The sequence below is a fragment of the Dasypus novemcinctus genome, chromosome 14 (assembly GCF_030445035.2).
Source record: "Dasypus novemcinctus isolate mDasNov1 chromosome 14, mDasNov1.1.hap2, whole genome shotgun sequence".
NCBI lineage: Eukaryota > Metazoa > Chordata > Mammalia > Cingulata > Dasypodidae > Dasypus > Dasypus novemcinctus.
In genome coordinates, this window is record NC_080686.1 from 66,818,805 (window position 1) to 66,842,677 (window position 23,873).

The following is a 23,873-nucleotide window of genomic DNA, read 5'->3' on the forward strand; positions in this document are numbered from 1 at the left end:
TAAAAAAAAAAGAGGACATTGAAATTTTCTCTATAATAGGAAGTAAGGAACTGAACAAATTAAACAAATTTCCCGATGCAAGAGCCATATCTATCTTCTTCAATGTATTCCTAGAACATTGCACAGTAATTAGTGGTGATCACTGAATGAAAGACTAAATGATTGTGTAAATATGATAGATTTAGCAAAAAGGGGCATGGATTATAAGGATATTGGGATGTCTGAAAGAACTCTAAGACATGAATGAGGATAGACTTTATGTGCATTTAGAGTTATGAATTCAAATTCCTTTTTCTCAGTACCTTGTCTCTCTTTCTCAGCCAATCGGTTTTACTCTTGTGTCTCTCCAAAATAGTTTTCTATTTTGGAAACTGCTCAGCTGTTTTGCATGCTGAGAAATATGATCATTAATAGAATTTTATTGAATAAACAAATGAAAATAGTTTTGTAGTCACCTTAATATTGAAAACCAACACATGATTGGTATATTTGTCTATGTATATGTATTTGTATATGTGGAGGTATATTACAGGTACATGTATATATGATCTTTTGTGAACTTATATGATGTGTTGCTTTTCCAAAATAACACATAGCTGAACTGGAAATTATTGGGACTTATATTACTGCTTAAGGTCGAGTAAAGCTTAAGTATAAACTCTGCCGATTGAATGCTATTAAAATGCCTCACTATTGGATTACATGATGGTACACATATAAAAGTATTTTAGGGTGGGCTGTATGTACTTTGGTTTTTTTAATTGAATATAAAATTGATCTTGCTGGTGGACCATAAAAACATCACTCTGTCTAAAAAAGATATTAATAGAATCTTAGTTTTCTGCTTCTTCAACTGGGTACAGAGGTAAGAATAACAACTTCTGAACTTGTTCATAGCATATAATTCTGAGTCACTCTTTTCTGATATTAAAACTTATCATATCTTTCACATATTTCTTAAGTAGATTTTTAAAAAAGTTTCTTGCCTCTCCATACTTTAGAAGTAAAAAAAAAGTAATATGAAGATTACATAATTTTAGTAATTTCAACTTGTACTTTATTAGCAAGTGTTAGAAAGAAGATAATGTTTTTACAATGACTTAATATCATTGCTATTGAGATGGCTTTAGTAGCTGCTTGAAAAATCACTATAATAATTTTAAGAAATGGTTTAAAACCTTGTTCCATAACTACCTAAACTTTTAGATTTGCACCTCTTCATTGAATTTTTATTTTTTAGTAAATTTTAAGACCTTTGAGCTAATGGAGGAGTATGTATCCAGGATTTTCTTATGCTGCTTGTATTTCTTCTGCGGTCTATTATCTCCCCTATTCTGTACACTATTCCATGCCTTACCCACTCAGTTTCTTTTTCTTCTGGCAACCATTACTAATATTCAAAGGAGGTTCCCATGGTTTCTTCCAATACTGTTGTTATTTTACTTTTTACATTACAAAATTATCTGTCTGAAATTTATTAGGGCAAGTATTTGCGTGATAGAGATCCAACCTTCCTATTTTTACACATGGCTACCCCTTTGTTCCACAACCATCCTGGAATAATCAATCTTTTCCTCTCACTGATTTGAGATACTTTATTAATTTCCTTGGGCTTCTGTAACAATTCCACAGACTTAGTAACTAAAAACAACAGAAATTTATTGTCTCACAGTTCTCACATTTCTAGATTTAGAAGTTTGAATCCAAGATGTTAGCATGGGCCGTGCTTCATCTGAAACACATAAAGGAGAATCCTTGTTTCTTCTAGCTACTGGTATTTATTGGCATTCCTTGGCATTATTTGAATTGTAGGTGTTATCACTACAGTCTCTGCCACTTTTTTCTCCACATGGATTTCTTCCTATGCCTGTCTTTTTTCTCCTCTTCTAAGGATGCCAGTCATACTGGATTAAGGGTTCATCCTCCTTCTCCCAGTATGACCATATTTTAACGTAATTCCATCTACAATGACTATTCCCGTATGAAGTCACATTCACAGATACTAGGATTAGAATGTGAGATACTTTTGAGAGACACAATTCAACCCATAACAGATGCCATATTTATCACATATTGAATTGTATCTTAGGGTCTATTTATAGATGTTCTGTTCTGTTCTATTGGTCTGTCTGTGCAAAGCAAATATGTAGTTTCAAAAACCCATTTGTGTCACTTAGACAACCTGAATTTGTAGTTGTTGAAAGCAAGAAACTGCAACCTGAGTTTTAGTAATACATTTATATTCAAAGTTATTTAACTGTCTTCTAGGTATATTACATTATGCAATGAGTGAATTAAGGAATGGGGAGGTAATGAGGAGTGGGAAGGTTATGTTTTTACTAATACTAGTTCTTTAAGTTGTATGATTTGAATTAGTAGCCAAGATAAAAAGTGAGAAAAGAAAAAGACATAGTGACAATTGAAGAATGAATTAGCTTTTCCCTGTAATATATTGCTGGAAAAGACATTGATAAGTATGACAAAGGATCATATTACCTTTTGAATAAGAATAAACCTGCATTTATCTTTTTTTTTTTTTGCCACCAGATGGTCAAATGTGCATACCTAAAGCAAAATGTTTAATTCTGTGATTGATTCCACTTGAACTAACCATCAGAGATGGTTACAGACTAATAAGTGGATTTAACTGGCATTTGAAAATTGGAAAATAGGACTTTCTTGTATATCATTGCATTTCATTTGCAAAGATAATGTTTATTCCGACATGTTAATCTCTAGGTCAGAAATTTCTATGTGCCAGGCTTATATTTACAGCTGTTTCTGTACAATCTTACCTTTTGTTCCACAAAAGCTTCAAAATCAAAATATTCAGAATCTGTGTGTATTCCTTCTCAAAGCACCTTCTCCTTTGTCTTTCCTTAGCTCAGCTGATTGTACCGTCACTCATCCTGCTGCATAAGTTACTAGGTGTCATTTTTTGACTCCTGTCATAGCCAATTAAGATTTATTTATTTTTAATCATTTCCATCTTTGCAATATCTCTTGTATTCAGCCTTTTTTTTTTTCCCAATAGGGATATTGTCATTACCCTTGTTAAGATACTTAGTGGCTCTTACTTCTTTTCTGACCCCCTGCTTCTCAACTTTATTGGCTTCTTTCCATATTCTACTTAGTTTCCAGGATTAACTTTTATGTATAGTTGTTCATTTGCTCCCTTTTGATGTATACCCATTTTGTACTTAAAGCTTAAATTCTTAGCTTTCTAAGGTAAACTAATATTTACTGAGTATCTACACTGTTTTAGGCTCTGTGAAAAGAGTTTTAAGGCATTTGATTTTAATCTCCATAATGATGTTGTAAGGTGGGGTTTAAGATACCTCTTTTTATGCTGAAATAATTTTCCAAGATATGAGAGTTAGAGGTAGAGTTTCAATTGAAAAATAGGTATTTTTTGAAATTTAAGCCAATCATTCTACTTTTTAAAACTTTCTATTATCTATTTAACCTCATTTCCTACTACTTTTTTCTCTGCCCCCCATGTAACCTACAATGTGGTAACAGCAAATAGTTAATAAGAAAAAACACATTGTTAAGTCTTAATATTTCAAGTATTTTCTAATACCATTTCTCTTATTTAGAACTATGTTCCAGCTATGCATACATTCATTCAAAAAATATTTGAGTGCTGACCGTGTCAGGCAGTGCTTTAAGTAGTGAGGATATAGAAGTGAACAAAATAGTGAAGAAATCTCATGGAGATTAATTTTTAGTTGGGGAAGACAATTTGAGAAATAAGAAATATCTAGTATATTGGATTTACATAAAACCTCAGTCCTCGGCATTTGGTTGTTCAGGCTTTGCACAGCAGATCGCTAGGGGGTGCCATTCACTTAAATGTGGATGGCACAATCTGGAGTTCTGCAACTCCAAAGCTGTGGTGACACTTGCTGTTAAAGAAAATAATACAGGGGAGGAGAGAGGGATTTGGGGGGCGGGGAGGGTTAATAATTTTAAATTGGGAGGCCTTGCTTAACTCTCAGTTAAGACCTGAAGGATGTGAAGAAGTAAATTGTGAGTATCTGGAGGAAGAGCACTGTAGAGAAACAGCAAGAGACAAGACCCTTAAGTGTGTGACTTGGTATGTTTGCCTAAGTTTTACTAATTCTTCAAAGTCTGGCTTAAATGCTCCTACTTACATGAAACCTTCCCTTATTTTTTCTAGAAAGAATTTTTTTTTTTGCTTCTAAATGATTCCTATATTATAGCACTTATTACTGTCTAACCTTCATATGCTTGCTGTTGATGTTTCTTTCCTTCTTACTCAATTTTGAACAATTTGAAGGGGTCCTCTCTTCTTTATTTTTGTGTCTATAAACACATGCCTAGTGCAGGTTCTAAAACATTAGACACTTGTTGAATATTAATTGAATTGGAATGAATTGAAATAAATAGAATCACTGAAAATACTGGCAAATAATCAGTTATCTTTTTCACGTTTGATGCAGTACTACTGTCTTATGTTTATAAAAGTGGAATTTATTTACAGAATCTGGTATTTTATTTTGTTCTGCCTCTTGGTCTTATTTTTTCTAATGTCTTTGTAAAAAACATGTTAGCATTATAATAGAACTAAATTACTTAATTGCACTTAAAAATTGATCTCTAGAAATCTGTTTCTCAGTGGTGCTACTGAGGGCTCTTGAGACATCTAGACACCATAAGCAGGGCAAACAATCTCAGTAATTTGGCATCCTGTCAGTGGGCTTTACTTTGGAATTTATGCTCCTCAATGTAACAGAGTTAGACTCATTTATAATTTCCCTACACATGGCTCTTCTGCCTCTTTTATTTGAACCTATAATTACCACTGAACTTTTTAAATATATGTCCCAGAGATTTAAATCTTTGGTCTGTTCCTTTGCCGATTGAGCCCTGAATCTCATCAAAGTTGCAACACCTACTCTCCAGTTCATTGTACTCACTCAGGACAACTAATAAAAGGAAAATGATGGACAATGCCCATCCCCCAAAACAGAGTATTTACAACTGCAAGCAAGACAGTTCCATCCATCTGCCCGATGGGATCTAAGTCCCTTCTCAGTTGGAAACAGTGGGCATCACCATCCCCAAATCCTTTACATTACTAATGAACAAACTTACAAGGGGAATGAAACTATGGACTAAAGTAGACTTATTATTATTCTAGCAATGGAAGAGCTTTTATTATTGATATAAAAGCAGTGGTTACCAGAGGTTCTAAGGGGAGGGTGAGGGAAGTATTGGTGTAAAATGGGGACATTTTTGGGATGTTGGAATTGTCCTAAATGACATTGCAATGATGGCTACAGGCCATTATGCATTTTTTCAAAACCTATAAAATCTGTGTGGGGCAAAGTATAAACTCTACTGTAAACTATAGTTCATGGTTAATAGCAGTGCTTCAATATGTGTTCATCAATTGTACCAAATGTACCACACTAATGAAAGATATTAATGTGGGAAAATGTGGGAGGAGGAGAAGGGTAGGGTGTATAGGAACCTTCTGTATTTTTGATGTAACATTTATATAATTTAAAGTTTCTTTAAAAATAAAAAACATGTATATTTAAAAAAATAAATCTATTGTTTCTCAGAAACTTGCATTGATGCTGTAGCATTTTAAGGGCTTCCGTATACTTTTAAAGAAATTATAATGCCTTTTTCTTTTGTCTGCCACATTTTGGCTTCACTTTAAAAAAATTGTTTTAATATCCTGCTGTGTTCCATCTGATTAAATCTATTTTTGGGTAGAATGAGCCAATGTCTGAGTTTGTCAGGTACGGTCCTGGCTTATACCTGTTGTCCTAGTATAATTACTAAAAGCATGCTTTTCATTCTCAAAAGTATCGTGATTTGGACAGTATATTACACAATCTCCCTATTCTTAGAGGCTTTCTATGCAATATCTAGTGAAAATGCTGCACAGTATTGTTATTGAAAGAGGATGACTCAATAGAACTATATTATAGAAAATATAATTTCAGGTACTTAGCCTAAAATAGCTATTGAGTGTATACTTTATTTATAACACTAGTTTATGTGGAGAAATAAAAAGACAGAAAAATTTAGCTTTTTTTTTTTTACATTTTTTGCAAATCTCTTTAATACCTAATATAGTGGAAAACAGGTAGTTTTATCTCCTTCTATATTCAGTCTCGAGATATCTCACATTGTGTAGCCTCTGGAAAACCTCATTGCACAATCAGGAGAGAGTGAGAATCAAAGGCAAATAACATATTATTATTTTTATTAATATAGGTTTGATTTTACAGATCATTTGTAAAATTCTTGGGAACTTCCCAAGTAGTCTTCTCCCCCACCACCAATAAAGCATTTAATTATATTTGAACAAGGTTATGTACAGTAATCTAAACTATATTGAACTCTCAGTTTCCTTAGTCCTTTTCACTTGATTTCTGGTTTTGTCCTTGAGTTTGTTCATGTAGTTAATTTCTCTGCTCGTCATGCCAAGAGAGTGCAAAAAATCCTTGCTGACTTTAGTTTCTGGAAGGAAGAGGTTGGAATAAGTTCAAAATATAGTGGATTGAGACAGGGTTTTCCTTGAAATGATCCTGGTGTCTTTTGACTGTAGTCTTTTTCTGCAAAAAGAGCATAGTCATTGAGAGTTTTGGTTTAAAATGCAAGGGGAGCTTTAAAATGTATTTTATTATTGGTAAGACATTTACAGAAATTCTCATTTTACCTGTAATTGTGTGTATCCATTTTTATATGTGTGTATGTGTGTGTGTATGCATACATTACTTAAAAATGGTACTTGTGCATATTTTCTTGTATTTTTGTGTTATTTTTCATTTTAGGGATCCTGAAGAATGAGTTAGTGCTTTGCATTTCAAGATAGCTCAAAGCATGATAAACCACTATTTTCTTAAGATTTGGGTTGAAATTTGTTGTTAAGAATACCAATGTAGAATCATGTAGATTTCTTCATTAGTAATCTGTGGCTATTCTAGTTTTCAAACAAATACAGCAAAACTACATAGTGTAGAGAATCACAATTGCTATTACCTATAATCAACTATTTTTCATTTCTCTGAAGTATTTGTATCTATATATATATCCGAGAGTTGCTTGTATATATAATATTTGACACAGTTGGAAGTTTTGAGGTATGATTTGGAACTCATTGTTTGAAAGGCTTTCAAGGTTGGTTTGAAGGATATAGGTAGAACAGTTCTCACTGAGCTTTCCTAATTTCACAGTGCTTGAACTGGAAAATTAAACTTTAGGATAACCTTCTCCTTCCATACTGATGCAATCCCCTTATATTTTTCCTTTAATTTCTTCATTCTCATTATGTTTCCATCTGAACATTTTTGTATATTTCTTAGATGTTATTTTTTGACTTCTTTTTCTTCAGAAATCTTTTCAAATTCTTTTCGAGCTTTCTATTTATCCAAACTATTTAGCCACTTTAGTCTTCATTTTTGTTCATAAAGCTTGACTGGCAAATTTTAAAGTTACACCTTTGAACTTTTTCTCAGCAAAGGTTCATAATATTCATACAACCAAGATGGCAAGACTTTGGGAATCATAATTGATTATAGGGAATAAAAATTGTTGTGATATCAAATAACTTTTTCACTTCTGTGATATATATCTGTGTTTCACGTACATAAATTTTTTGACACAGATTAAGGTTTTGAGGTATGTTTAGAATCCCTGTTTGGAAAGTGGTGAGAATCCTGATTCTCCTGTCCAATTCTTATTTAATAAGAATTAGAGTTATGGGATCAAGATGGCAGATTGAGAAGATCCATCACCCAACAAAAGCTTTGAATAACCAGCAAGAACTGGCAATAACATCTTTCTCAAAGTTTCAGAAAACAGTTAAAGGACTGTAGTAATAGAATGAGCACCACATCAAGAAAAAGTCTACTTACAAGTGGTAGGATTTTGATGCCCTGACTGGTTTTCCCCCATTGCTTTCTAGACTAGGTGCACAGCTGGTTCCAGAGTGGAGGTAGAGTAACCCATAGGAACATGTATGTCTGGCCCAATCTGTTTGGTGGAGGCCTGAGGGACTTATTATCCCAGAACTTGCCCTGCATATGGAAGGCAGCTCATAGAGTTCCCCTACAGAATGCTGTGAGAGAGTGGTCAAGTAATGCTACCTGGGCTAAGGGACTGCTGGCTCTCAGACATGCAGTGCAGTGCCTGGGACCATGGGAAAATTGCTTCCTAGAAAGGAGAGCATTTGGAGCCATGTAAATGGAGGTATTCCTAGGACCAAATGTGCATGCCCAAGACAAGCTATATGTGCAGAATGGACTAGGATGGCCCTTATGCTTTGGCCTGGAGCTATTCTTTAAACTCTTATGGGTAAGCTTGCTTTGAAGGAGAGCACTGGCATAGGTCAGTTGGCAAAGACTGGGAAAGGTGTTTTGTTTTTTCCCTTCTTCTTTTTTCCCCCCACAACAGAGGCTTTGAGCAACCAGCAAGAACTGGCAGAAACGTCTTTCTCAAAGCTCCAGAAAACAGTTAAATGTCTGTAGTAACAGGGCAGGTGCTGAATCTAGAAAAAGGCTACTTAAAATCTGTAGGATCTCCTAGTGCCCTGGCTGACCCCTCCCCTACTCCTCACCACCTCGACACAGAGGAGGCCTGTGCCCCCAGTGTAGATCTGGTCCTGGTTCAGGAGGGAGGAAAGTAACCCCTTGTGTATACTGGGAGCAAGTGTGTCTCTCCCAGTCTTTCTTCTCTGGAGAGGCCTGAGGGACTTGCCGCCCCAGAACTTGCCCTACATGTAGAAGGCAGTTCACAGAGTGCTCCTACAGACACTGTGAGTGAGCAGTCATGTGACTGCACTGGCCAAGGCATTGCTGACTATAGGAAAGAGAGGGCAGTGCCCAGTACCTTGAGGAAACTGTTTCTTAGGGTTGAGAGGATATTTGAAACCATGTAAACAGGGGAATTCCTAGGGTCACACATGCATGTCCAAGACAAGACACATGTGCACGAAGGATCAAGGAGGCCCTTAGCTATTCTCTACACTCAATTTATAGATAAGCCTGGAAGGAGAGCACTCACACAGGTTAATCTGCAAAGACTGGGAAAAGTCTTTTTTTTAACGCTTTTTGATAGCTCCTGACATTCAAGGAAAGCTGTCATAACACTAGCTGAATACAAGCTTAAGGAACAGATGCTTCAGAGTCTAAATTCCAGCGATAATGTATTAAACTATTAAAATGTCCAGATTTCAGCAAAATATTATGAGGCATACAAATAAGCAGGAAGCAATGGCCGAGGCAAAGGAAAAGATTAAGCATTAGAAACCATTAATGAGGAAGAACCAGATCTGGGACATTCTAGACAAAGACTTAAAAAAAAATGGCCCTGTGAAGCGGATATGGCTCAAGTGATAGGGTTTCCGTCTACCAAATTGGAAGACCTGGGTTCAATACCTGAGGCCTCCTGGTAAAAAAGAAAAAGTGTGCCTGCATGGTGAGCCAGTGCCCGCGCAGCGAGCTGAGTGCCTGTGCAGCGAACTGAGTGCCTGCGTGGTAAGCTGAAGTGCCCATGCTAGTGACTGTGTGGCGAGCTGAATGCCTACATGCTAAGCCAGTGCCCTATATAAATAAGTCACAAAGCAAGATGATGATGCAACAAAAGAGAGACAAAGGGGAAAGTCAAGGTGAAGTGCTGCAGGATCCAGGAACTGAGGTGGCACAAGTGACAGGAACCTCTCTCCACATCAGAGATCCCCAGGATTGAATCCCAGTGAATCCTAGAAGATAAAAATGAGAAGAGAAGACAAAAAGAGAAATAGATGCTGAAGATCACACAGCGAAAGGACATAGCAAAATCAGCAGGGTGGGGAGGAGGAGGGAGAAGAGAAAAAGTAAATCTTTAAAAAAAATGGCCCTACGTATGTTCAAAGAGCTAAAGGAAAACAATACAGTATGCAATACCTAATTCTGAATGAAATCTAAGAATGGAGGAGAAAAGGCTCAAAAGGACATTATTGGGACATAAGAAAAAATGGAATGTAAAATGCACGTTTTATATCAATATTAAATTTCTTGAACTTGATAGTTGCACTTAAGGTGGTTGCATAAGTGACTACCCTTGTTTGATGAAATGTATATGGAAGTATGTGTTCAATGATTATGATGTGTGCAACTTGCTCGCAAATGTTCAGAAAATAGATGATAGATGATAGATAGAAAGATAGATGATAGAATGATATGACAAAAGTGGTAAAATGTTAAAATTGGTGAATCTGGGTATCGGGGGGGTGGGATAGGAGTGTGTTGGAGTTCTCTGTGTTTGTATTATTTTTGCAACTGTACTGTAAGTTTGAAATTATTGCAAAATAAAAAGGAAAAAGGAAAAAGAAAAAAGAATTAGAGTCATAGGAGTTGGGAGGATTATGAAGATTTGCTTTTTGTCATTCCTCTGTTTTTCTCTTCTGCCTTAACATAGTTTGATTCAGTGCTTTAGTGCATCTTCTTGCTTTATTCTCTCTGATTATATGAGACTTGGGGAGATATCTTTACATCCAGGCTTAAATTGGTGTTATATTTGTATTTTTACATTAGTCTTTTTTAAATTCTGGGGATATTTGTAAACCATAACATTAGTTTACATTTTAAATCAGAGTGTTCTTACCACATGTTGCTACATGACAGAGACACAGTACTACTAGGTAAAGAACTGGATTGCTTGTCAGAAGATCTGAATGATAGCTTTAACTTTACTTCCAAGCACTTGGACCCCACAAAACAAAACAAAACCTTGGACAAAACAACACATCAATTTTCTTATTCCATAAAATGAAGGAGTATGAATAATATTTAAAATGTGATAGGATACCATTGGAGGGTTTAGACACTGGAGGAAAATGATATAATTTATGTTTTTATATATGATATAGCAGTTTGATATTATTGATGAATTCCAAAAAGAAATATTGGGTTGTGTTTGTAAACCGATATTTTCTTCTGGACATATTGGATTATAAACAGATATTTAGAACCCTAAGCTACTTAGGGAGAGCTAATAGATTAAAGAACACAAAGGATTCACAACATAGCCTCCACATTTCCAACATTTAGAGACACTAGAGAGGAGGAAGAATGATTAGAAGACACTGCGAAGGAATTGCCACTAAGAAAGAGGAAAATCAGGAGAACGTGTCTGAGAAACAAAGAGCAAAAAATTGTTAAAGAGCCATGGTCAACATAGCATCAGTGTCAAATGCTACAGAAAAGTTATGTTAAGAACAGAGAATTTTCTATTGAATTCAGTAACATGGAAGTAATTGGTTAACTTGACAAGAGCAATCTTAATGGAGTATTAGGGATGGAAACTTGGTATAGATTGAGACAAGGATGTGAAATAAGGAAGTCAACATAATAACTAGAGACAACTTCTTCAAGAAATTTTGTGGTGAAGAGGAGCAGAAAAAAATGGAGCAGTACCTGGAAGGGGATGTGAGAGTTAAGAGAGATTCTTTTAAGATAGAAAATAATCTATAGTGATAAAATCATTGACTACTTGATTTACACTTAAGATAAATGTTTTCATTTATCATTATAGGTATCGTTAGAACCAAGGGGCTTCTAAAATAGAATCAATTATAAGTAAGTTAGGTATTTTAGGAAGGAGCTGGTAAGAGAAAGTGTAAGACAGATGAAAAATGGATAAAACAGGTCTTGTTTACATTATGCTTTCCTTTCTTTTGTTTTCTACTTTCAAGGTTTGTGCTTAAGTACCTTCACTCCTAGGTAGCTGTGATTTGTGATTAATCCTGACCTCTTCTCATTTCTAAGGGCCAGACATGTCATGAATTGTATTTTTTAAATTTGTGGGATTGGGTTGAAATACATGTAGATTTGTATGAGTTTATTTTCATGTCTTCTGTTTTGGCTGAACAAAGACTATTAAAGATTTTGTTTGCTTACCTTCAAAATTCAACAACTCACCATCTTCCCTTCTCTCCTTCCTCAAACTTCAAAAGTTCAAAATGAAATAAATAAAGAGTAGGCCTTAGCAAATTGTTTTTTCAGAGATCTTTGGTTTCCTTTCCCCCAACAGGTATTACTCTTTCGTAGACAGTTACTTGACATTCTCATTCTGGAGCTTAAATCTACAATTGGCACTCTATAGCCTGACTCTAATATCCAATAGGAAAGATATTTCTGTTGCTGACTGATTTTAGGTATAGGAACTGCACTGGCAAGAGATATTCTGGTAGTGGACTATTGCAGCAACCATGTAATATGTCTCAGACTAAAGTTGCTAGAGCCAAACCACACAAGGATTTACCCTCATATTTCTGGCCTAAAACTAGGAATCAGAGAGGTGGTGATGATGGTGAGGCTTTGTACACTTGTGGAGACTTTCACTATGCCTCTCTTTCATTTCTGAGTTAAAGGGTATGAACTTTGTGCTAGAGTATGTTCTACAGCAATTGTCAGAACTTGGCACAGATGCACGGTTCAAGCCCTGGGAAATAGTACAGAGTTATATATATATATATATCAGAAACAATTGGGCATCTTAAATTTTCTTTAAACATTTAAAAACCGCTATAGGTATTTTAGGACAATACAGTTTTCGAATTTTTTTGTCTGATATATATATATATATATATTTAATTTTTTTATTTAATTCATTTTTAAAAAAAATATTGCATTCAAAAACATGAGGTCCCATTCAACCCCACCGCCCCCACCCCCCACTCCCCCCACAGCAACACTCTCTCCTGTCATCATGACACATCCATTGCACCTGGTAAGTACATCTCTGGGCATCGCTGCACCCCATAGTCAATGGTCCACATCATAGCCCACACTCTCCCACGTTCCATCCAGTGGGCCCTGGGGGGATCTACAATGTCCCGTAGTTGTCCGTGAAGCACCACCCAGGACAACTCCAAGTCCTGAAAACGCCTCTCCATCTCATCTCTTCCTCCCATTCCCCGCACCCAGCAGCCACCATGGCCACCCTTCCCTTTGTCTGATATTTTGAGAGTTGCAGTGTACTGGTCATCTTTAAATTTTTAGTGAGCTTAGTCAGGTCTGGGCTGGTCTTCCTAACTTTCACTCCTGTGTAGTACTATATGGTCTACTCCAAGGTGAAACAGGCCCTATTATATTTTTTTTTGAATGCCTTATCTTTTCTCCCTTTCTTAGAAATTCCATTATCTGCTTTTTATTTCTTTACGTATTTGTTATTCCTGGGTTGGATAGTTCTGTGATCTTTGCCTCAGGGAAAGATTTATAATATAATACTTTAATTTGCAATACATAAGAAGATACCATTTTTCAAAATGTTTGTTCTCTGGGCCATCTTGTTTGTAATCCTTAGATTAAAAAAAATTTTTTTTTTAATCAGTCAGATGCTTCAGATAGTCAATACAACAAGAATAATACAATGGAAATGATGGTGCAGATGTTTCAGTTATATAGATAGAGCTACAGGTATATATTTTACAAAAATAAAAAATTCCTTTACCTTTTCAGGGATTTTTATTATGGATTATACATATTATATATTATGTGATTTCATTAATTTATTAGCCATGTTTAGATATATGTTTAGGTATTTGCATATATGAAGCTTTTCAATAGAAATCTGTACTTTGATGCTTATAAAAATAAAAATAAACCCAGATGTCTTTAAAAATATAAAGCTTAAAAACACCATAAGTGATTTTTGCCTTATCAGATTAGAACATTGTTAGCAGTTCAGAAAACTATAATTTCCCAATTTTGATTTTTTCATTTTGGTTTTGAATTTGTGTAAAATTTGTTAAGATATATTCAGTTTAATAGCCACTAGGCACTTGTACACCAGATTCTTAAATAATTTTAATTTAAGAGCTTGTACTTCAAATATTTTTGAAGATGATGTGAAGAAATTAGTGCTGAATTTTGCTTTTTTATTTCATTTGGATGTTTCACAGTACTAATTAAAAAACTTGAGTTATTCTAGAATTTTAGAAACTCAAGGTTATTGATAAAAAAGAAGATACTGTTGGTAATGGATACTAAATAGCTAATCACATGAAAACTAAAAATCTAGTACTTTACTTGAGCATTACTAAGTAAATTTCGTGGACCAATGTCATATTTAATGTGATAGTTAATAATTGCATTATAATGGCAGAATTCTCCACTGTAGGTAGATTAAACTTTGAGCTTTTCTTGTGACTGGTGTATTAGAAAGTATAATGGAAAAAAATATGTGGTGTTCTCACCCAGAGACAATCAATGTCAACATTTTGTTGTATATTCCAATGTACTTAGAGATTTTGAACATTTTTGAAAGCTTTTTATACAAATTATTAAATTTTTCTCAGAATGGTTTACTAATATACACTCTTACTGATAAATATGATTTGAGAGTACCCATTTTCTAAAATCTTGTCCAATACTTTGCCAATTTAAAAGAAGTAAAGTATTTCATTATTGTTTTTATTTGAATTCTTTTGATTACTTTTAGATTGAACTTTTTCATGGGTTCATTGACTTTTTAGATATTTTCTTTAATGAAATTGCTTTTGTTGCTAAAAGTTTCATAATACCTCTTCTGTGAGAACTCTTACAAGGTTTTTCATTTCCAATGAGGTGCTGAAGATTCTGCAAGAACAGCTATGGTGAAAACAGTTGTTACCATTTAAAACATTTATGTGAGTTAATGCTTCTCTGCTGGACTCAGTGTAATATGGAGCTGAACTTACTTGGAGATATTCTGCATTTATCAAATTTTCCAGGAAAAGGCAAAGATAAGCATTGTAACCCTTCAACATCAAATGGATTGAGGCTTGCACAAAGAAACTCTGTAATTGTTTGTTACATGAATAAGCCAATAGGTAAAATATATCTAAACATCACTGTTAGAATCCTGGTTCCAGTAATTTGATTTCTTCAGTAGTTCATAGTGAGATTACTTCCAAATACTATGTATTCTAGAGTCTATAAAATACATTTATTTGTATTAAATGTTTTAAGATTCACAATAATAACCCTCTGAGGTAAGTGACGTAGCTTATTTTACATTTGAGGAAACCAGACCTCAGCTCTCTAAAGTGAATATCTTGAGATCTTGTAGCTAGTTAGGATTGAAGTCAGAGCTTAAACCAGGGCTTTTGACTCTGGGTTCCATGATCTTTTTGTTTTCACAGAAGCCTCCAATATTTATGTTATTTGTGAGTCTGTGCTAACTAGAAATTTTGTAACAAGTATTATCTATAAACATTATTTGTAATACTCAGGATATTCACAGCAAATCATAAAATCCCTCCAAAGCACAGTTGGTGGCTCTTGTAACTATGAACTTTATAAAATGATGCTGTAGGTTAAATAAAAACAAACAAACAAAAAAATTAATAACCAAACAAATCCCTGAGGAGGTTTCCTGTATTATCTGTGGGATATCATAAAAACAATGAACTTTTCAATAAAATTTAGGAATCCATTCATTGAAAAATTTTTATTGAGCCTGTACTAGACACTGTGCCAAGTGAATAAGACAGAAATTAACCTCGTGAAACTGAGAGAGAAAGACATTAAACATTTTTTGGACAGTTAATAAGCAGTTAAACTTTTGCTGAGTGCTGTTAAGAGCAAGTACAGAGTATAGTTAGAGTGTAACAGGAGACTTCTCCTACCTCAGAGAAAATCTTCTGGAGAAGGTGACATTTGAGGCCTTGAGAATGAGTAGGGGCAGGTGAAATATGGGGAGTTAGAAGAAATCACTTCTGGGATACGGAGGGAACTAAGAGAAAACTCGCCAGTGGTGTGAGTGTCGAATAGTCAAAAGTGGAAAATAAGGACCTGAGGAAGGCAGTTGCTATAGAGTTGACTCTTTCAAAGGAATCATGTTAAGACTCATTCCACTGCTTAGATGGTCTTTGAAACTCTATGACATTGCCTTCAGATCTAATTTTGAAATTCATGGGGAAAAGAAGCTTTTATTTTTTTAACAATGAAGAGTATTTTGTAGTATAATCATCTTTTTTTTTTTAAGATTTATTTTTTAAAATTTATTTCTCTCCCCCCCCCACCCTGTTGTCTGTTCTCTGTGCCATTCACTGTGTGAGTATAATCATCTTAAGAAAGACTTGGTTCAAAAGGCCTTTTGATTTTTTAAAATAAAAAATTTACCCACAAAGGATGGATATATAAGCTGGGAAATTAACTCGAAAATACAAATTATTAAAATATGTATATTTCTACTTGGAGAAATTGACCTTTTCATAGGTGTGGAAAATTCACTCATGGTCAGAGACTTGACCATTTATAGCATACCAGGTTGCTTCTAAACATTTGAAATAACTGAAAGAAACCCATTTGAAGTTACTTGTGAGTTAAAATTTTTGAGACATTTTGCTCTGACTGACATATCCTTGATTAGACCACTGGCAGGTAGTCTTCCTATTCCTTCATAGGGACTAACCTCTTTAAATAAGTGTACATATTTGCATGTGTAAGTGTGTGTACATGCATTCACATATATTCAAAGTAGAATGATTGGGAAGAAACATAGGAAATGAAGTCAATGACCTCTATTCGGATGCTCTTTCTATGTTTTACAGTGTGACCTTTAACTCCTTAGTCTCAGTTTCTTTTCATCAGTGACATGATAATAACATTAACACCTCACAACATTTTCTGGCTAATAAAATAAATGTGGAAGTACTTTGTAAACTAAAAATTATTTTCTATATATATACTTCTTTTGTAGGCACGTATCTACAAAAAAGTATATCTTTTATAGGTGTGTACCTACAAAAATTTAAAATAATAGATAACAGTCAGATTAGGAACACTTTTAGTTGAGGACAAACCCATGAGAGAACATCTTAGTTTATAAAATAAATAAAATTTTAAAAATATGTATTATTATATGTTTATTAAGGTCAGAAAAGAATTCACCAGTTTGGGTCTTTTTAAACCTCAGTGTATTTAAGTGCCTATTTATGGACAGTGGTATGTCTGTGGAAGGGAATAAATGGGGTTAGGACTAAAATTGGAGGTAAAGAGTGCTAAAAGGGATGGAGCTGTTGAAGAAATATCAAGGTTTAGGAACAATTGAAGATCAATAAAAATATTAAGCATCTCTATAAGTGAGTTGATTTTTAAGATTTTTGTTTATACACGACTTTTGGTGCATCTTTATTTGTGAGGATATAGAATAAACTAAGATTTTATCCAAAAGGGAATTATGTATTGAGAATGGATGATGATCTTAGGTACTCTAAAGTCTTACTTGGTGCCGTCAGTAAATTTCCTCTTTTATTCTGTTTACTCTAAAAAAATGCCATGGACACCATTATTGAAATAAATTAATATTAGTAGATAAAATCTCTCTGAACTTAGTTGTAATTTTTGGATTTGTGGGAAAGTTCATAGTTAACATGTACTGTTTAAGTGAATTTTAATTGATAGTGTATAATTTTTTTCTAAAATTACTTGAATAATCCTGTAGTCACTATATATAGCCTTTAGAAAGGGACCAGATTGAACATTATTCGCTTTTCTTTAGAAATAAAAGGAGCTGTTTTAAATAAGAAATGAAAATGACTAAGTATGTGTTTTCCAAATGTCTCTTTAGAGCTATGGAATTATAAAAGCAGGTTATATAAGACCTATTGTCTGTCATATTTTTGTTTCTTCATGATATATAAAAAGGGATATACCACTTATTTTTAGAATGTTCTTTTGGTCCTATGCAGCAGCCTGCACATTAAAGGGAACTATATACTCTGTTGCTGGAGTGTTCATCTATCAGGGAAAGAAAAAAGGGTTGGGGAAATGTATAATATCTCCTCTCTTATCTAGTAGTAACATTGAGAAAATACCTTGTCCCCTTTCTATTGCATCTGAGATTTTATTGCTGGCAGCCAGATGTGCTGAAACTCCTGATGACAGCATCTATTCGTTGCATGTTTTTAATAGGCTTAGAGAAATATGAGTAGAGTACATGAAAGCAGCTCAGCTTCACACTTCATCTGGGAATGCCCAAAAAGCTTACTGCTGTTTAGAATTCTTGCTACAGTCAGGAGAAGCTGAAAGCTGCACGGGTACTGAATCTTACGACTGAATTACAAGAATAATGACTGTACAATTAACTATCAACCTCTGCTCATTTAGGCACAGTTTTTACAGAGATCAGGAGAAATATGGAACTTGATTGGTATGTTTTTATTTGATGGTGTCTGCAAATAGATGACTTTAAAGACAGGTGAGAAAGAAAAATAGGAGAAGGAAAAAAAAGAGAAAGAAAATGCAATTTGAGACATTGCGCCAAGTCTGCAATTCTGTTTTATCTCATTTTCATGGGGTTTTTTCATCCCCACCAAATATTTTACAAAATGAGCTTTTTGGACAAACACTGAACAATGCAAGGTGAGTAGAGCTCAACTATATTTATTTTACTATTAGTATTTTTCAGAATAATGATCTTAAATGTCTGGAAATTTGTTCTGAATTGAAATGGCATTATATTAGAGTGTCAGCTTTTTATGATAAATCTAAAATTGTGTGTAGTGTTCTTCTTAATTTATTTTTAAGAAGTAAAATGAGCTTACTTAGAAGTATAAAAAGCATCTTAAATTTAACTAGCTTGACCTCGGAAACCTAATTAAGATGGGCTGTTTCATTATTTCATTTTCTAATGAATAAAATGATTAACTTAAAATACCTGTGTTTTCTTTGTGGTTGTGGCAGTGATTACATTGCATATATAGGGATGAAGCTATATAATCACATGTGATTTGTTGGAAAATGTGAATTAGCAATCATACATGCTCTTTGTACAACATGCAGAAGATGTTTTCTATGTCTAAGACATTTCTCTATGCAGGGTAGAGCAATAATCACTTTTAAACAAGCAATATGACATTGCTGAGAATGCTGTGCATTATGATGCCTGGCTATTTAGGAAGGATTCTTTGTTATAAATAATATTGGTTTTTCAGCTTGATTTTTTTTTTTTATGATGGTGGTGGTTAAATTATGAACATATGTTTTAGATGGTATCTCTGGCTTACACTGAAAGAGATATGCTATTAAAGGAAAATTTTAAAATGCAGTTCTACCAACCAGATGTCCTCTTATTTAAGTCGTTTGCCTTTTGAGAATGTCTAATGTTAGATACCTAGTAAAGAAAAGACCCTGTTTTAACTAAATATATGTGGACAAAGACTGAGAAAGAAATTCTGTGAACATGATAATCCACTGAAACCTTCTGGAATTTGAGGGGGACCTAATAGTGCATAGAATATTAAATGATTTTGTTAGTCTTCTTTAGAATCTCTGAACAATGGGAGGTATCCTGATTTAGGGATTTAAAAAACAACTACTGTACAGAATATTTCTTAATTTAGGAAATGAAAAGGAGACTTCTAAGATTTGTTAGCATTTAAAATGTTTACTGATGATAAATATATGTGTGACCTTTGGTTTGCATATGGATAACATATCTCTATTTTTTATACAATTTTACTTCTTTTCCTCAGGGCAGTTCTGTTTAATTAACTAATTGATTTTTCTTATTTTATTTTTGTACTAATTTAAAATATATAACACTATATAAAATGTTAGACTAGTCATAATAGGCAATCTATATGTTAAGATGTTGTTTTGTTTTTGATTAGTTATATATTGTTTAAGCATCCATTGTTTATGATAAAAATAATATGCATTACATGTTACATTTAAATAAAAGAGACAGTATGACTTTTCTAAAAATTTCCAAGACTTGAAGCTTCCAGACCTTTAGGATTTGTATTTATCCTTTATTAAACTTTTCCTTTTCATCTGTTTTCAATGCCAAGAATTTATATATTTAAAAATATTAATATTAATAATGAGTATATATTTACTTTAGAAATTGTGTTATTAACAGCACAGTATGTATAATTAACTTTAAAATATAAGACTATGTATATTTTTAAAGGAATTGTCGGCACCCTGTCCCTATTCTTTTGCTTTGTCCTCAAGTTTCTTTTTTTGTTGCATGCCTATAATTGAAATGATCTTATTAGAAATCTGGAACTTTATGCTACCACAATTAACAGTAAATTATAAAAGTCTCTAATGCTTCTGTAAGACTAATCTTGTTGAACTTATTTTGATTTTCTTATCTAAAATTTTCTGAAACGACAAACTAACCAATAAAAAATTAATTTTGTTTTAGAAAAAAAATCCCTATCTTTATGTTTTTAACTTCTTAGTCTTTTAAAAAACATACGGCATTGATTTCACAAATAGATCTACTGATCTTCCTAAATATTCAATTACTTGATTCACTTTTAAAATCAGTCAAAACCAGTTATACAGTAGTTATTATTTTTGAAGTATAAAGAATAAAAAATAAGTTTGAATGACTTTATAGGTAATGTTTCCACATATTTTTTGTGTTCTGATCAGATACAATGGCTTTTAAAATTTTTTATTTCTGCTTAGAGTTTTATTATTGGATAAATGATAAGCATCAACCTTTCAGTTAACGATTGGAAAAGTAAGGTAGAGACTAAAAAATTGTTCTTAAAAAAAAACAAAAAATCATTCTTGAAGAAAAAGAATCATGAAAAAAGAATGATCTGAACTTGTCCAGGGGTGTCACTCTATAACTTCAAGTTTTTTTCTAGATAATGAACTTTTCAACTTCATGGATTGGACATTAATGGTTCTTGAAAAATTTAGGCTATAACCTCTGGAAAGAACAATTCTGGTTGTTATTAATGAATAGTAACTATTTAATTGTTTGGACTAGTTAAAATGTAATATTCAGTGTTTGCATTGTGATATTAACTATGATCTTTTTCCAAACTATAGAAAAATAGCTTCTTAGATGCGGACAATTACATTATATCTTATTCTGGATTGCTTTCCAGGAGAAATTACAAGAAGAAATACTATGCATCAACTGCATGCAATATATTATTAAAAGGAACATTTTCAAGTAGTTTTTAAACCGAGACTTTTTCTTAAGCAATTAATCTTACCCTAAATTTCACAATTCAACTTTCAACAGGTTTTCACATGTGGTAGTTTACTTGTATGACACGTTAGTAATAAAAGGTTAAAAGATGAAAATCTGTCATAATAATTGCTACAAAAATTTCCAAGTTCAACTTGTTAAGGAAGCATAGATTTTAAATGCACCAATAATAATTTATGCATCAAAAATCACTAAGCTATAGATTAATATAGATTGTTAAGCTATTTTATTATCCAATGAATGATTGAAATCTAATTGCAAGAGAAATTCTTTAGCTTATTTTATACTAACTTTTTGTTGGAAATCATATACCACGATTCTTATGTTTCAGACTGAAAGTTATTGCCTTATTCTCTTATCTCTGTCATTCCTGAGTACCATTTTAATGCATAATGGAGGCAGCAGAATATCTTTTTCATTAACAGGTAAAATGAAACAACTGACAGTTCAGCAAAAAGAAAATAACAGTCTTCATCTCCCATAAATTTACTTAATAGGTTTTGATGAAATGCCACTTTAAATTCTTGTTATCAAATTTTACTGTAAACTCATTTTTTCCAAATTAAATTATTTAATCAGGATTCAAAGGTAATTGCTTTTGTCACTAGTAGAAAGAGTCCTCAAATACTGAATTCATTATGAACTCTAATGTTTGTGATCTTGTCTTTGGAAGTGAATATAAATATTAGGATTTATAAGTTTTAATTTTCTCAGAGTTCTTTTCACTGCATTGAGTAATCAATTGCTTTGGGTAATATTCGAGTGCATATGATATTGATGACTACGTTTGTGGTAAAATTTATGAAAAAATGTACTTAGTGTCCTCTAAGTCTTTCCATTTTCTTCTTTTTAGTGGTCTTTCTTATACAATGAAGAAATCTGTATGTTTCTCTAGATATAACTATTTCTTTGCCACTAAATGTGTGACAGTGAATTTTCTATGCTGGCTGGCCACACAGGGGCATAATATAACTGGAATTAATCAGAATAGATATAGTAAAGACTGTGTTTCTCCCTTCCATATATGTATAATGAAATATGCAAACTTTCGTATTTTAAAAGTTAGATAAAAGAAAGCTTAGTAGACCAATATTTGTATATATTGGTGTTTTTGATCACAGGTAAGGTAACCATATGATTTGGTTCACACGACATAGTTTCAGTTTATGCCTGCCGTCCTCCAGTAATTATTGTTTTCTCCCAAAGTGTTCTGATTTGGACATAAATCACAAGTCATTCTAATTATAAAAATGAAATGTAAGACTTAACTTCACTTAGTGTTAATGGATTCATTTCCTTTGAAACATTCCCAAAGTTCTAAAACCTTAATATTATTTTAACTAAAATCTGTTTTTGCAAAATGAATGTTTAATTATTTAGTTTGATAATACTTTTGGTCTGAAATATTTAGTTTTTTAGATAATATTTACTATTGTTTTGGTTTAAAATGAAGCCATCAATTCACGTTTAGGATTATGGGCAAAGACACTTGTTATTCATCATGGCACATTTATGACTATTTTGGCATTGAAACAACAGCATGCTTACTTTTCATAGCACTAGGAGTACAGTCTGCACTATGTGTTTTGTTTGGACTTAGTATGATCACAACACCATCAATTATTCATATCATGAACATATTTCATTAATAGTCTGTATTCTGAGGTATAAATCACCCAATAGTTTGATACATGTACATGTAATATATGTATATATGTATATATAATAAACCTCATTAAATAGATTATGAAAATATTAAATGTTATTTTTGTGAAAATATTGATAAGTATCATATTAAACTTTATTATGTTGAGAATTATGTATTGAGATTTTTATTCAAAATAACTTTTGATTCAGAGATGTATATCATTAATATTTCCACCAGAATATTTACTGTGGCTCTTAAATTAATAATAACTGCAATTACTAGTATAAATAATTAATCGGATACAGATCTGCAGTCTTTAAGTATTTTCTTTGTTGAAAGAACTTTTATCAAGTTACTGGTTTTGTTGATTAATGACAAGTAAAATTTAACTATATCTTTTTATTATAAACTTATTTATGATACCAAATATCATAAAAAAGTCAAAGAAGATAATTACCAGTAAAATTTTTTCTATTTACTTTTGGCACAATTTACTGAAGGGTAATAAAAATTCATCTGTGCTATGGACTATCTTCATATACATTTATGAATTATTCACAAGATTCATGACCCCAACAAAAAAATTTCCAAAGATGGATCTAGAGTTTGAGTTTAGCTGCTGAATTTGAGAAGTGTTAAGGACCTCAGAAATGTGTTTAAACATTTCTGTTAGGGCAAACTGAAAAAGCCATTGTATGTTAAAATCATAGTATCTTAAAATGTGAGGGCTCTTTATTTTTGTGCCTGGCTTTTCTACTACATGTTATATTAGCTTTAAGTTGGGTAGTGTTGAACATTGGACTTAGGTTCATATCTGGGGTCTACCACTTACTGACTGTGTGAAATTGGTAGTTACTCTACTGTGAGCTTCATAAGTTAGGGGCTATATTTTTATTGATCTCTGAATTCCCTACCCTTTTTTTAGTGCTCAGCACGTAGCACTCAGCAGTTGTTAAATAAGTGAACACGCTGTTTTTGATCCTCATTTTCTTTATTTATGAAATAGCAAAAACCTCATCTATCACTGAGAGGAATTAACTGAGATGCAATAGAGAAATCCAGTAATGCTGGCTCGTAGTAGGTGCTTCTTATATATTAGTTCCTTTTATCCTGTATTTCACTGAATTTCTGTATTTGATGCTATTTATGTAAATTACGTTCCTGGCTCCATTGAATTAAACTATCCTAGCAGCAACTAATGCTTATATGTGTTCATTGTGTGTATTGACTATACTCACATATATAGACA

General features: G+C 33.0%; 1 protein-coding gene across 50 annotated transcripts in view; it reads left to right on the forward strand.

Annotated features, from left to right (window-relative positions):
- RIMS2 (regulating synaptic membrane exocytosis 2) overlaps positions 1-23,873 on the forward strand; it is a 734,990-nt gene that overhangs the window by 236,052 nt on the left and 475,065 nt on the right. For 4 of the 50 annotated variants that reach the window (XM_058275893.1, XM_058275895.1, XM_071207976.1 and 1 more), the window contains exon 1: positions 17,752-18,377. The exons of the other annotated variants lie outside the window; for them this stretch is intronic. In XM_058275893.1, coding sequence (XP_058131876.1) covers positions 18,256-18,377 — 122 coding nt within the window. In that variant the 5' untranslated portion in view covers positions 17,752-18,255. Of the gene's footprint in view, positions 1-17,751; positions 18,378-23,873 lie in introns of those variants that run through there. 50 annotated transcript variants of the gene reach the window in all.